The 16,208-nt window shown below is 32.6% G+C and overlaps 1 protein-coding gene across 1 annotated transcript in view; it reads left to right on the top strand.

The window, feature by feature from the left end:
• The window catches only part of LOC130637296 (RNA-binding protein 8A-A-like), a 67,347-nt gene extending 52,602 nt beyond the window's left edge, over nucleotides 1-14,745 (top strand). The window contains exons 2-7 of the mRNA XM_057446918.1: nucleotides 11,646-11,737; nucleotides 12,089-12,142; nucleotides 12,445-12,525; nucleotides 13,463-13,599; nucleotides 13,975-14,114; nucleotides 14,512-14,745. Of these exons, the coding sequence (XP_057302901.1) occupies nucleotides 11,674-11,737; nucleotides 12,089-12,142; nucleotides 12,445-12,525; nucleotides 13,463-13,599; nucleotides 13,975-14,114; nucleotides 14,512-14,527 (492 nt within the window). The 5' untranslated portion in view covers nucleotides 11,646-11,673 and the 3' untranslated portion in view covers nucleotides 14,528-14,745. The remainder of the gene's footprint in view (nucleotides 1-11,645; nucleotides 11,738-12,088; nucleotides 12,143-12,444; nucleotides 12,526-13,462; nucleotides 13,600-13,974; nucleotides 14,115-14,511) is intronic.
• The last annotated feature ends 1,463 nt before the right edge of the window (nucleotides 14,746-16,208 follow it).

Raw genomic sequence — 16,208 nt, 5'->3', positions numbered from 1 at the left:
CACATTTGAAGGCAGGGAGAACTGCGCATGCGTTGCATTTTCTGCGTTCACATACGCATTCTATCGATCATGAAATAACATTGGCGCCTGCAACAGACAAAGAGAAGCAAGCTTCTTCTTATATTCATGTTCTTTCGTAAAGTTATCTTGTCAAATTATTTTGCACTTTCCTTAGCGCCAATTTTTAAATGTTGAAAGGCTTAGAAAAACTTAACGCCCACCATTACATGTGCATACATTAATAGTATTAAGTGTAAACCATGAAAAAAAGGAAGCATCGGCAAGCTCTTTTCCCAGGGCTGCTTTCAATTTCGTCAGAGGGGTAAAATGCCAGCAGGACGAGGTTGTGTAAAAGGGGAATATACTTTACTTTTTGAATATTTTTGTTACTAAAAAACTCTAAAAGATAACAAGTTCTCTAAATAGCTATTAGTTACAAAAATATAAAGTCGTTGAAATGTGTACTGGGTATTAGGGTGGTGTGTTGATAGTGGGCAACGCTACAATTTTTTCTAAAGCTTGCTTGCTAACCTTTATACATCTCACGCAACAAGTCTAAACTTTTTCTTAAGTTCTTTTGCTGTGTTATTTGACTCCCTTCATCGTTTTTTCAAATGAGGCTTAAAATATGGTCACGTACTTAATCTATAGTCAATGCAGTTTATTTCGACTCCATGTTTCTTCTTTCTCAGATAATACAAAGATTGTGTCATTAACTTTTTTGAAAGCTGTTCTTGTATGTAGCAACGTTTTTGTCAGACTTAAGAAATTATTTAAAAATATTTTTTCAAAAAATCATGATAAGCATCATATTTTGGAATCTCTTATTTTATATACAGCTGAACCTACGCCTAATACATGTATATAATTAGTAAACACAATAATTTTATATTTATAGAGCAAGCTTCCAAAGGCGTGAACATATATTGTCGTTTTTAGCAAAAGAAATGTACTGAAAAACAATGTACCAGGATATATTTTTAACATTAAAAATAATTTTAAAATTAAGTAAGACTCAAATAGACGTGACTAAAAATACCAATCAGTATTAATATTTTTAAGGTAAGAACACTGTTAATAACATACTGTTGTAAAATATTATAAAATATTATATATATACAAATATAAAAACAATATATATTTTTAAATATGAAAAATCATAAAGTTAAACCTTGTTTTGTGTTTTTTTCTTCGTTCCTCATTAAACTCGACCTCCCCGCCCTAGTTTCTTCATATTCGTGGTCTAGATTGACATAAATGTTAACCCTATTCGGTCCGGGTTTTTTCGAACATATTCCGCCCCTCCGTCAATGGCACCCACCTTCCCGGACCGAATAGTGTTAGGGGTTTTTAACTGCTTGTTTGCGCACCATCAAATCACCACAAAAAAACAAAATTTGAGTAGATGCACTTTTTTCAAAGCATTATTTTTTATTTTACGGTCTTATTAGCTACCATTAATTTTACAATCCTAGTCAGAATTATTGAGAATTTTCGCGTCCGTTTCTACAAGTTTTTGTTGTAATAATGTCATAACCCTTAAGGCTCTCAAATTTAGAAGTTATGAGTTTTTTTATCCGATCAAATAAGCTGAAATCTTTTAATATTTTTCCTATTTTCCGCGCTTTGTACCTTTTATAAATTACATAATATACTTTCAGCGCCAAAAAAAAGCATCGCATAATCTATGTTATTTTTAATGTTTGTTTTTAAAAGGAAATCTTAATATTTCAACAATGCTGTTTACACATCACAGCCAACCTCGATCGTTACAGGTAATGGTATCTTCGTATTTTTGCGTGATTAAAAGCAACGTAACTCTAACCAGGTGATCCAGAGGTCATTTTTCTAACCACCGGAAAATCAGAAAAATAACATCGGAATTCAGGGATTTCTTCCAAGAAGTTGTTTATTGGTTGTATTGAATTCCAGGATTCGATTTAATACAGCTTTCATATACCCAGATATGTTTCGATAACGGCTAAGTGACCAAGACAATAGTTCGTGTTAACAGGAATTTTGACGGCAAACAAAAATTTGTTATGATGGTCTTTGTGGTGGCGAGGATTTTTTTATATCTTTTCTCTGAAGTTAGAGTTATCAGGGTTTTTAGATCCAGAAGACTGCTAAAACGGTGCAAATGTTCGAGCCTGGAAGGTTTAATCTACCGAGTTATTTTTACTGACGAATGCCCCTGGAGATTTCAAAAGAATAAGTCAGTGTTTTGTTTTTTTAACGAAGCAAAAAGTGTCCTTTTCTTTCTAACACTTTTTTCGAAAAGGCGATTGAAGTGGAAAATTAAGTATATTGTGCATGAACTTAAAATTTTATCTCATTGATGAGAAATAGAACATTCCATTTTCTTTCTCCCGACCTTATAAGAAGCTCGTGGTCATAAGTTATGCGGGTTTAAAGTTAGGAGCACTTAAGAATGGAAATATTCCACTAGCGACAGGATTGAATTATTCCATAAGGTGTATCTTTTTATCCTAAACTTTTGTATACGGTTAGCTGAAGATAATGTTTACATCATAATGAAAAAAATAATCAGATTGGAGCTCATTAGAAAGTCTTTTTCACTTATTACGCTAAAACTATAATATCAAAGAACACCCACTCCTTGAATATGACTTGAAACAAAGGTCACATTAGCAGGTATCTTTGTTTTTGAAAAACATATCCAAGAGAAAAATTAGAAAAAATAAGAAAAAGTTTTATTCCACTTGGAGCCATCAAGGATGCTGTAATTCCATATAAGGAGAATGAAGAATAACAGATTTTCTGAATTACTGTCTTTACTGAAAACGTTAATGGTGTTTTTCACTAACAAAATGACCTTATATTGACTCAAAATCCAATATTACACAAATTTAAAATAAATTCCTTGAAAAACTAGCTCTGTCAGAGCAATACAAGATGCGTTATTCCATTTTCCCCCTATAATGCAAGCAATTAAATTTTGAATTTCGTACTCGCATTTTACAAGATTTGATATTTTAAAGGCTTTATTAAAAGGCCATTGTTTCGCATTTTTGTTGAAAAGGGTGCATAAAAGAAGAAACAAATTCTATCGAAAGCCTAAAAATTCTCTGGTATGGACTTTCTAATCTTGAAGTGCTTTAAAGTATTTTTAAGGTCTTGCATCTCCTTTTATTTTTAGTGCTAAGAAATTATTATGATTTTAAGTATACAGTAGTTCATATTAAAGCAAACTTGTTAAGTATTGAAGACTATATAAATATCATATATAAATGAACTTGTTATTTCTTGGAATTTTTTATCTTTATTATCTCCATTAATTTTCAACACTTCGTTTTTGGAATCTTTGGCCATACAAATAACATTTATTTATTTTTTCAAGTAATCCGATGGCACATTTTTTCAAAAATGAAATATATTATTCTGTTTGACTTTCATTGACTTTCATTGCGATTTTCAATGGAATTTGTTATCCTTAAGTTCACCTCAGACCTGATTTCAAAAATTCAGGTATCTTAGACAGTATTTCAAAGATAAAAACTTAAAAGAAAGTTTTGACCATTTCCCAAAATGAAAATTCGCAAAATTCACTTTTTACGGAATATAAAATCTAAAATCGCTCCTCGTAATTAAATAATATATTAAAATGCTACTAGATCCTTCCTTGTTCAAAAATTTGTCCCAAAAAACGCAAAAATGCCAAATTTAGGACAAAAAACTGATTTTTGCATGTATAAAAAGGCCACTTTTGCCAAGTTGAAAAAAAAAACACTGACAGACATGTTTATTGAATCTTTTACCTCATGACTTTCTCTTCTTAATCTTATCTTCAGTGTAGTTAAATTAGCATAGGTGTAAATTTTTAACTCGTTTGAACTTCAGGGAAGTCCTGTTTTTGGTCGCATTACTGTTGTTACAAACAAACGCTTGTAATTTTTTTTATTTCTCTAACAAGCTTCACATTCAGACGAAGGTCAAATAATAAATAAATCGTTGTATACGATGGTTCTGGAAACTCACACTGTGAGCGGTGTTCACAGATTAGTGCAAGATGTTCTTTGTTTTCTGTGGTGTGCATGTTTAAGTGCACGCTCTTCTTGGCATGTGCTCGTTGTGTTTTATATTATTATTCACGCTTTTATTCCTGAAAAGCTTGTGTGAGCTGTGTCAATTAGCCTGAGTCGAGGGTTGTCAATCATAGAGGCGCCTGGTCTGTATTTTGTATACTTTGCGAGCGTGTTATACAATTTGCATGCTCTGCAATCAAAACCAGCTACAAATTGAAATACGCTGAAAGAAGAAGTCTAAAATTAGCTTGAAAAACCTAAAATAAAAAAAATTAAAGCATGATGCACTGTCGTCATCAAAGTCGTTTGATACAAGATCATCTTCTTCCAATTGTTTCTTTTCTTGTAGCTCCACTTCTTCAGACAAAAGATAAAGACAGGCATTTAGAAGACGGAACAATCTTTTAAGTCAAGTGCCTTATAATACTAAAGACAAGGCAAAACAGAAAGAACAGCAGGCCCAACAGAAACTTAAAGTGCAGCTACAGTGGAGCAGACGTTTCGATAATTGTACTGATGAATAGCAGGTAGTGAAGCAGTCAGATGGTGGGGCAAATTTGATTCTAGGACCTGATTTTCTCTTTTGTATATCAGACGGCGAGCTAAGGAGAGACAAAAAAGGCCCTAGGAACGAGGTTGATAGTGGGGGGGGGCATCGCTTGATTTTCGTGAATGCAGAAGAAGCCCAAACATTCGAAAATGTGAAAACCGAAGGGATGAAAATATTTTTTAATAAGTTGGGGATAAATAACTTTAATAAGGAGGAAGATGATTTTGTACCAACGCAATCTGCGATTGCGTTGGTGACCAAATATTCAGTAACAAAAATACTAAAAGCTATTTTTTAAAAATGGTTTGTACCAATCTATGACGTACTTCATTTGAAAATGAAATCATATTTTGGGGATACTGAAGATTCAAACTCATTGCTTATGGATTCTAGGTGTGAATTAATGTCATCACCTAAAAGCAGGAAAAAACATGTTTAATTTATGAACAAAGAATTTCAAATTTTAAGACGACAAAAAGAACATTTTTACTTTATCAGATGACGAATCTATCATAGCCATCAACGTGCCATAAAATCAGAGTATATGTGTCGCTGTAGTCGTTTCTTTTCCCGTGTAGACACTCCTTCCGGATTTATTTCCCTGACAATTTCCGTGGCTGTATTCCGATTGACCTCTTTTTCATCAAGATACTCAAAATCTTCCTGTATTCTGATATTAACAGGAATCAGATGCCAATTCAAATACTGCCACGGGCAATACAAGATGAGCATTAAGAATAACAGTTCCGCATCTAATTTCTCCTAGTACCAAAAAACCATCTCGCTACGTTGCTTAGTTCCTCCATTATCCATTATCTCTACAGGTAACCACCGGAATAGACATTCTTGAACGTTTGTGTTCGAAATTGGTATAAATCACGAAATCACGGACATTCCAAGATGTTGGTTACTGTCAGAAACCCGCAGTGCACACTATTGGGCAAACAGCTCATACTAAATTAGGAACACTGCGCAAAGTAAGGAACGTCGTGCACACTGTCATAAAGACTGCGCACTGTGAGCTTCTAGTGCTATAGTAGTATTGCAGGTTTATTTTGAATATGATCTTGAAAATATGTTATTATTGGCAAGCGTTTTAAATATTTCATCCATTTTCTGTCAAATATTTTCAAAAAAGCTGCAGCACATCAAAGGGAATAAAAATATTAAATTCGGGAAATGTATTCGAGTTGATAGTGTGAGTTATTGACGTTTGAAATATCAGAATTATCTCGTTCATACATGCTCTACATTATCTTATAGGGGACAGACGTGTCTGGGAACGTTAGTCGAGAAAGTTGTTTACTAACGTAACACTCCGAATTTTTTTCTTTTGTCTTTTCTGTTCACATTTAAACTCATTGATTTAAACTTCGTTCCGGGGCTCTTTTCCTCTCACTAACAATCTCAGACGGTGAAAAAAAAATATCCGTCTGAGATTGTCCGAAAGGGAAAAAATACCTGGCGAAAAGGTTGGTTACACATTTAACGCTCTAAACTTTCTAGTCATTTTTGAATATCTCTTATCGCAGTAAAAATGTACACAAACTTTATTTACAAATTGCTTTTATCTATTTCTAAGAGTTGGTAAAAAATACACACCTTTGGTAATATCTAAAAACGTACGGCCACAGTCAGAAGTGACTTGTTACAATACATAGTCTAACAAGCACAAAGGATTTATTAGACCTAAAACGATACAAGTATAAGGATGCGTAATGGCTTTCTTTTAATTTTAAATGGTTTTTGCTCCAGAAAGACGGCGAGATAGGATAAAAAATGAAGAATTCACATTTTGTCGTTTTGAAATCTAATGAGTTTCTTATATTTATTCAAACATTTTGGAACATTTAACCCCAAAACAGCTCTGTTCTTGAAATCATCTACATCATAACATTTTATGTCCATTTTTATGTCTATCTTTTCATTTAAGCAGTGCGCTATTAATTTTCATTCAATTTATATGATTGCCATTTACTAAAAACATTCAACCTCGTCGCCAAGTCCATTTTTCTCTTTCTGACAATCTCGGACTGCGAGAAGAAATGATTTCTTCGCGCCGTCTCGGATATCAAAAAAGCGAAAAATTGCCCTGGGAACGAGGTTGAAAAACATTTTCTTTCCTGTCAAACAAAACAAATAATGCGATTGTGGTTTGAAAAATGTTTAGGGGACTAAGGGCGTGTCGGGGAGGCACGGGGAAGAGGAAAGGATAGACAATCAAGACATTAAAATCGAGACATTATGGAATATGGCTGCTTCTATCGCGCGCTCACAACTACTCACAACGACAACACGATGGTTCTTGTGCATATAGTTCAGAAATCTGGCAAGCAATTAATTTAGCTAAAGTTAAGTGTATAGTTAGTTATTCAGTTAAATCCCTTCTTTGATTGAATGCGCTGTAACTGATCCGTGGAAAGGAAAGCAAGAGGGTAAAGCAAGAACTAGTAGCTACGTTTTCGCTTAATAAAGCTGCTATTTGCTTGATAGCTGCTATTATAGCTAGCTATCTGATTTTGTTTGCAGTCATGTCTGAAGCAATTTCCTTTTATGGGCGAACTTCTATCACTATGAGATTGGATTATTTTAGAGTATGTTAGCTATAGTTCTTTTGCAATGACCTATGAAATGAAGTTTGTTTATTTATTTAGCGTGTACCTTCCTAATTACATGATTATCTAAATAAACAGCTCTAGCAACAATCTGGAAACTCTGCCTTCCCATATATAACTTCATGGTCTTGACTATAAGCCATCCCTAAAAACAAGGTAGGCATTTGCTTGCCCAGGGTCAAGCAAGAAAGAAGCCGTCAAAAATGCCCTATTTTCAAAGAGGGTGCTGATAAGCCACAAACAACTGCATATATAAGGGCAAGTTTTTCGGCCAATTATATACTTGAATTTTTTTCAAAACATTGAACTCACTCGAAAACGCCCACACTTTTTACGGCGTATGTGGCTAATCGGAACCCTCGTTATTTCGTTTGTGTTCGAAATGATTTGCGTCTTAATTCCGTTCCATTATAATGGTTGCAATACTATACTGACTTGCTCAGATGGGGAGCTAGCAGAAACAAATGCTCAAAAAACAAGGGGATTTGTGGAGGAGAGCACACATGGTAATAATTTTTTCTCTATTCTTAAGCTAGTTTTATAAAAATTAGGTTTGTTTGGTATGTGTGCATGATTACAAAGATAACAATAGATTAAAATGTCATACCTCAACCACACACAAATTTACTCAGGTGTGATCTACCCCAGGGATGTTTAGGATGTCTGTAAATGGTAATATGGTACATCATGGATGTAAGGCTCAGGACATCATTTCATAGTCAGCCATTGTTTTCAGTGAAAAGAGAAAGTTACTGAGAAAGGTAAAAGCACAGAAATAAGACGTTCACAGCATTTAGTCGGTATACGCTAATATGTTATTCCAAAATGTGATCTTAAAAAACATTTCTATCGCCGCTTTTCGTTTATAAACTTTTAAAATGTGATCTTAAAAAACATTTCTATCGCCGCTTTTCGTTTATAAACTCTTAAAATGTGATCTTAAAAAACATTTCTATCACCGCTTTTCGTTTTTAAACTTTTAAACTCTGATCTTAAAAAACATTTCTATCGCCGCTTTTCGTTTATAAACTTTTAAAATGCGATCTAAAAGAGCATTTCTATCGCTGCTTTTCGTTTTTAAACTTTTAAAATGTGATCTAAAAAAACATTTCTATCGCCGCTTTATGTTTGTAACTTTGAAAATGCGATCTAAAAAAACATTTCTATCGCCGCTTCTCGTTTATAAACTTTTAACGCTTATTTACTGCAATTAAAAATTTCAAAGGAGTTCGCGCAAAATAGATCGCTAAAATTGATCTTGTTACCTATTGTGATTAAACAATCGTTCGCATGGGGTCAGCGAGGCAATTATTTTCTTAAAAAACAAAAGCTATCGCAATGTTATTGTTCGGTGCAACTATTCATGCGAGTTTCACGGCCGTGGTAGATTACATTCAGACTGTACTGTAGGGAAATTTTAAAGATTTTAAAATAATAGCCAAAGGGTCAATACACTTACAAAAATGTATAAAAAGCAGAAGTCTCAACAGTTTTAATTCCAAATGTTGTGATTCTTTTTTCTTCTGGTCCAACTAATATTTCGATTTAAGGGGTGAGTGTTGCTCATATTATTGAATCCACTGTTAAAAACTGTTTTTGTTTTCAATATGTGAAACTAATAAAGTTGTTATCCTTGGTGGTCAGACTGTAAGATGCACACATGGCGACTCTATTTAAACATGTAGTGCATTATATTTGAATAAATCGGAAATGCGAACATGAAAAAGTTTTTATTTTCTATTTTTATCAGTTTTTAATTCACAATTATATGCCTGTTATAAAATACAATGAGCTATATACAAAAACATCTGCTGTCACGTCAGCATTGATTTGTGTAATCATTCATCTACCTGAACATATATAAAAGGAAAAATTGAGCATGAGTAAATTGACAAAGGTCTAGGCACAAACTGCTTCTCCTGCCAGTTTATTCAAAATGGTGATGAGGAGGTGACAAAACAAAAATTGTGATAATAATATTTGTCCAATGACTGGTGGTATGTTGCATTAATGAAATCAGTAGGATATATATTCTATTTTGCTGTGAGGGATACATTAAGGAGTGGAGGTCTCCAGACCATTTCGTGAGACACGGGCAAATTTTGTTTTCTTGATGTGTGCGATAGCTTTCTATAACTATTGAAATTACAAAAAAAGTGAAATATGAAGTTAAATATTTTTTATAGAAAACGGCATAGTTAAAATGCATATTTTTATTAATTTGCTAATTTTTTTAATTTAAAGAGATCTAACAAAGTTAAATAAATTAATTAATAGAAAAATAAATTAATTAATAAAAAGAAAGCAAGAGATGGCATTAAAAATAATTGAGCTAAATTTATTTTTACACCTTCATACGTAAAGTCTTCTTGGCATAAAAAGAAACAAAAAATGGATTATTACAGATCATCTGTAACAACGATGTACGGAACATTCTTTTCTCTTGTTTTTATAATTTTATTATCCATTTTCGTCTTACGAATAATAGCCTTATTAATTGTATTTTTAATTTTTTTTACATTTTTTGTGGCCACCTGTTGTTTGAAAATAACAAATATAAAAAAAGAAAGAAGAATATTATTCAAACTAAATTAATTCTATGTAATATTTTTACTGTTTTAAACAGCATTTATTAATTTAGTCCTAGGCCCTAGCTTGTGAAATACATGAAATGCATAACATCTAAAAATGATACCTGCCATACTGCTCTTTTATCAGAAGCAAATCATTTCAATATGATAGATAGATATAAATAGATTAGAATAACATTCAACACAAAAGAAAAATTGATCTCCAGAGTCATGTTTTAGAGAGAGTGAGGAAATCGTTATTAAGAGCAAATAATAAAACATGTAAGGTCTTCAAGGCATCCCGAAGTACTTTTGCAAGTTGGACTCATCTGAAAGATTTGCATGAGATATGCTAAATGATATATTTACTTTTTGTTAAAACTTCATGTAAGTCCAGATATAGCTTTTTAAATATTTATTTTTCTTGTCACTCGACGGCCATTTTTTTTAGTGGCACGTGACCCTGCTACGTATTATTTCAGTAGCGCTTTAATTATTACTGACTGCATAGCCAGAACATATACCTTCGCGCGGCAAAGTGAAACCATGGATGTACAAAAAGAATAGGATACACGCGGAAGCGAAAGCTCTCTACAAACAATTATATTTTTAAAAAAAATTAAATTAATTCTGCATAAAGTTTTTTACGAACGACCATCACCCCTCCCTCTCCACCATGAATAGGATTAAGGGCGGTTACAACCTTTGTTATTTGAGACGACACTCGCATTTGCGGAGGTATTTACCAACATATTTTCAAAACATGTACCTTCGCGTCAGCAATTATTTGACCTGGTAAAATCGCTAAAAAGTCCCTAGGCCTTGTGTGGTCAGACGTGACGGAAAATAGTATTTGTTTTTCCGGAGCATAGTTCAGTTGCCTCCTATGCGGCAATGCACGAACAACAAACTCTTAGCAAAAAAGCAGTTAGTTTTGCACTCCAACTGCATCATTAAAAACAGTTTGTCACAAATGTAGTTTGATTAAATCATTGCAGAAAACGCTAAAATATATTTAATAAAATGTGGTTTTTCTGCGTGTAACTTTAATGTTTACTCAATTAACTATGATTATTTTATTTCTTATTTTTCTTTGCTTTTCTCCGGTAAAAGTAATATTTTTTATTTAGGAGGTAGCTAAAACACTTTTTGTGTTTTGTTAAGTTTAAAAAATTAGAAGCTGCCAGTATTCTAATAAGTGCGAATATAGCCACAGCAGATATTAGTCAAAGCTAAAAATGGCGAATTATGAGGGTTTTTCGTTGGCCATTAATGTATGATGTGTGCTTTTAAAAGGTTTAATCATGGAGGTACAGAACAGCGTTGATGTTAGACAGGATACCTGTCTCTCTTTTCTGCTTTCGTCCTTCGATGTCTGTCGTGCTTTTGTAAGCCTGCTTATGTTAGCGCGCTATTGCAAAAGGGAAAAATGTTGAGTTTAGTTTACTAGACTACGTTGATGTTTGCGCTACATATTGGAAGAATATCATGAAAATAAACTTTAAATCTATTTATCTATAAATTATAGATTATTATCTATAAATTTAGATCTAACACAGTCTAGATCAGATTGGAAGAGGGTCATTAATATAACCCATGCTAGCATGGAAAACAGATGTTAAGCCAAGAATGATGATGATGATGAAGAGATGTGCATTCAAACTTTATTAATGCATTAGATATTATAAAGTGAATTTATTTTATCATAAATTTTTTTGCCAAAATTACACTTGCTAAAGAGCAGCTTCTAGGAGCTAAAAAAGAAAGTGTCTTGAATCAAAGTAAAAGGTTATTTTTCCCTAATATATATTTGTTATTTTTTTGCTGTATTTGTGCCTGCTGACAGTGATTCAATTTTACTGTAGTGATAAAAAACTGAAAATTTCAACATAATGGCAGAGGTTTTAGAAGTTGATATCGATGAAAAGGACGAATTCATGTATGTTGATGATGATGGTATGGTTTTAGATATTGCTTTACCTACCATGACTGCTTAGGCATTTATTTAATTTTTAAAAAAAATTAGGTGGCATTTAGTGGAGACAAACGTTAAACAGAGATTTGGTGTTTATTAAAAAACTGAAGAAGTTTGAATATTTGTTTTGGACATATTTGATTAGCACAACTAAACTGCTCGAAGAAGAAAAACTCTAATAAATATCTCTATTTTGACATATATAAAAGTGTAGATACCATGTGTTTATCAGAGCATATAATGATATGGTGTTATATATATATACCTGTTTTAAATGTGCATGTTTTAAAGATGTTATTATTTACATCACTTTATCGTACTTTTTTTTCCAGATGAGGTTAAAAGGTTAAAAAAGAATAAGAAGAGAAAAGGAAGAGGATTTAAAGGTAGTTTTTAGTTGTATGTTTGTTTGTTTGTTTGCTTGTTTGTTTTTATAGGTTTTTTCATCCTTGACTTTTAATGTCCTCAAATCCGCTAGGTGATGTTCTTTAGGAATTGTTTTATAGATCCTATCTTCAGTTTTTTTATTCCTCTGTAGCTTTTTTTTTGGTACTTCTACCAGCTGTTTTTTTAGGGTATTTTTATGAGAAAAGAATTAAGGCTTTATTATAAGCCTTCATTAATATATGAAAAAAATGAATTTTGTGCGAAAAGTTTCGTTTCTGTACAATTTGTTGTTTTTTTATAGATAGCAACGACATTCGAACCGTTGAACCTTTTGACGCAATAGAAGATGAAGCTGGTGCTAACATTCAAGGACCACAAAAATGTAAATACTTTTTATATATCTGTTAAGAGATATAGTATTATCAGGATCTTCTCTCTGCCAAAAAAAACAGGAATTGTCAGGAATTTTTTTAAAATGTCTGTAAAAAGTCATGTTCACACATGACTTAACTAACTAGAAAGATTTTTCAAAATACTAGCAAGGATTAAATTTTACATCTGTTCTTCAAAAAATTATTTTTACAGTTTGTTTTATAAAAAGGCTAGTTATGTAATTTGTGGAGTAATTCCTAATTTTGATAAGTAAGGCATTGAAGTTTAGACACAAAGTTCCAGGAGAAATATCACAAAATTAAAAGGCTACCTTTAAACATCTCCTTATGCTTTTCTTAACTAACTTAGCTTTTAGTTAGCATTAAAATGTTTTGAAGTAACTGTACATTTTTTATATGAATTTTTATCTTTCTCCTATTATTTTGTGATCATTGCATGCAGCGCTGTAACAAAACACTGGGAGTGTAATAACAGAATGCAGACCTTGAGAAGTTCTAAATTTTAACAAGTGACTTTAGAACCCTGAAATTAAATTAAATTCTTAAAAAGCCCTGAAATCGCCGAAAATTTTGGAATGACCAGTTTTGCCAAAACTATTGAAATGGACTATTCGAGTTTTTATTTCCACCATTTCGTTGATTAAAGAATAGTATTAAAAATTTTCTCCATTTTTTCATCACGCTTTTCATTGAGATATTTTATAAATTATTTACTTCCGTTGTAATGGCACTGTTATTATAGTCTAAGATTTTCAAGGGTAAAAATTTTATATGACACTCTGAGAAGTCACAATATTACTCAGTAACTGACCCTGAATGAATATTGAATCAAATTTAGTAATTTTATTCAATAAGTTCGCTAGACATCTGAAAATGTTCTCACAAGACTCTTGCATATTGATAAGCTGAAATTTTTTCTCTCTCCAGCTGTGGAGGGGTGGATTTTGTTTGTGACGAACGTCCACGAAGAAGCGCAGGAAGATGATCTCCATAACGTGTTCGGTGATTATGGCAACATCCGGAATATGCATTTGAATTTGGACAGACGTACTGGTTTTCTAAAGGTAATATATACGTTACCAATTTGAATAATTTTTTAATGATATATTTCACGTTTTAATGCAAAGATGACAAAAAAATAGATAAAAGGATGAAAAAAAGTCGCTCAAAATTTGACAAATGTCCACACATGAAGCGTCACCATTGTGGCCGCTAAAATAACCATAATATAAAATTATTTATAAATTATATACAATATATTTTAATTTTTATTGTCTGTTTTGGCATTTTAAAAGCAACAATATTCCTAAATATAGTTCTTCTCCAAATTTTTCGGGAGCAAGACACTGAGTGTACAATTTGCATAATTTGATAAATACAGTGCCGTGGAAAGTTCATGAACCGACTTTAGTGAGACGTCATTCTTATTTCGTTACCAGGGTTACGCACTTGTTGAATACGACACATTCAAAGAAGCTCAAAACGCACTAGACGCTACAAACGGTGAAGAATTACTCGGACAGAAGATAGCAGTAGATTGGGCGTTCGTTAAAGGACCAGCAAAAGGAAAAAAGAAGAAGTAAGTTTGATTGTTGATGTGTAGAGCGCTGGTACCGCTGTAAAAACTCCATTTTAACTTTCACCTGATTTAATTGCTGTGCATAAAAACTGGTCTCCACTTGGCGGAATATTAAGTGCAGAGCGACATATTCATAGTTCTGATTGACTGGAGGAAATTTTCTCCAACGAATCAACATGCTCAAATCCAATCTGCTCGAAATATTTCACCTTTGTGGACACGTGTTTAATTTTCCGATTTTTTCGGGTTTTACTCGAAATTGGAGAAAAATCGGATTGTCGGGCAATTTTTGGTGTCTTTTCATGCGAACTATGTAAAAAACGGAAAATATGTCAAATTACATTTTATTTCGCTGCCCCTTTAAACAGCTTTCACAAAGTGTTCTTTTTTATTATAGAGGCGGTCGAAGATAAAGTCTTTGCAAAATATCTACCTGCATACCATCAGCACTTTGGATTTGACGCAATTTAATACAAATATTTCTTTGCGGAGAACTTCTGTTGTAAATAAACGGCATTACAGCGCATGAGCTGCAGCTTGAGTGTATCCTCGGCACCGTGTATTTAAAACCTGCCACTGTCATGTTTTTAACCATCAGTTTTAAAAGAAAGAAAACATTTAAAAACTCGTATGTTGTGATTTTTGAAAGTAGAAGGGAATGTAATTGTGGAATTTTCGCGCACATATTTTTTTTGCGGAGAGATGTTGCGTGTTTCGCGAATTCTTTATGCATTTGGTTGCACGAGAATTTCACGTGCAAAAAATAAAATTTATATGCGCGAAAAACGATCTGCCAAATTTAAACTCGACCGAAATTTTTGTAAATTAAGATTCGTTGTTACATAATCCGGAGGGTTTAAAATTACAGCAGCGCTATTGTCAGTGGACTTATATTGAGACGGTGTATTTTTTGTCCCAACAAACTCAACTACGCCCAAACAGTAGTTCCCGCATGTATTACTGACACAAAATTGTAGTATAATTTAGTACATTCTACAAGAGGATGACAAGAATTTCTCTATGTCGATTATTCTCTCTTAATTTGCTTACTAATTTTTTGAACTTAATCACTTCTAGATCAAAAATGAACAAAAAAGTTTGATTTTCAAGCTTTCTTTTCAAAAAAATCTTTAAAAAGAGGACAATGAAAATTATATAAATCAGTCAATTTTAATGATTTTTTTCCTTTTTGTTGCATTTGAATATTTTCTCTGCTTAAATCCACCCTCGTCTATACGGCTTTGCCTTGAACATCGTTTAGCCGATTGGACATAGGCAACAAACCCTGGGGACGAGGATGTACTTGGATCCTTAACTCCTGCTTCTTTATTTTCTTGTCGGATTTTTTTGCCCCTGCTACGCTCACTAGGAACGTTAATTAAAAAGAAGACTATCGCGAAAAAGAAAAAGAATGTTTGATCAGATAAAAAAATCCGCAAAAATTGTTAGTCGGTAAAAGATATAAGTAACTTAGCAAAAAATTTGTCACTTTTTGCGAATTTTTATTAGACATATGTAGATGGAACAGAAATGCAACAAGACCTTTGGACAAAATTCCTATCAAATATATGTAAACACTGAACGCGAAGCAAAAAAATACCGTAATTATGTCAATTAAGTGCATCATTATCAATTTTTGCGAAGCACAACTTTCTCAGTCTGTGCACCAACAGCATTTTTGCAGGAATTTATAGCGTCCTTAATAATGGGAGAAAAAAATAGCTAATAGTTATAAAAATTATAAAAATATTAAAATATTACAAAAATATTTACAAAATAATAAATTTAAATGACCGAAGTCAGTCAATCCTCTCATTCCTTAGGTGCCATTCCGATTTCAACCCTGACAAGAGAACATGGACAAAAAGGTGATAAATCAGTCAGTTTTTTTGGAGATAACATCATTGATTCACAACCATGTTACTCATCGAACTGATGATAATATCCATTGACATTGGCTCGATTATTCAATCTGTGTGTCTTGTAGGTTTGAAATAGGAAAGGTAATATATAAGTACATAAAAAGCTGAGGAAAAGATCAATTTTTTAAAAAAAATATGAAACAACTACGTCGAAGGCCCAATTATATAATCG

This window comes from Hydractinia symbiolongicarpus, chromosome 1 (assembly GCF_029227915.1).
Source record: "Hydractinia symbiolongicarpus strain clone_291-10 chromosome 1, HSymV2.1, whole genome shotgun sequence".
Taxonomy (NCBI): domain Eukaryota; kingdom Metazoa; phylum Cnidaria; class Hydrozoa; order Anthoathecata; family Hydractiniidae; genus Hydractinia; species Hydractinia symbiolongicarpus.
This window is presented reverse-complemented; position numbering and strand designations above follow the sequence as displayed.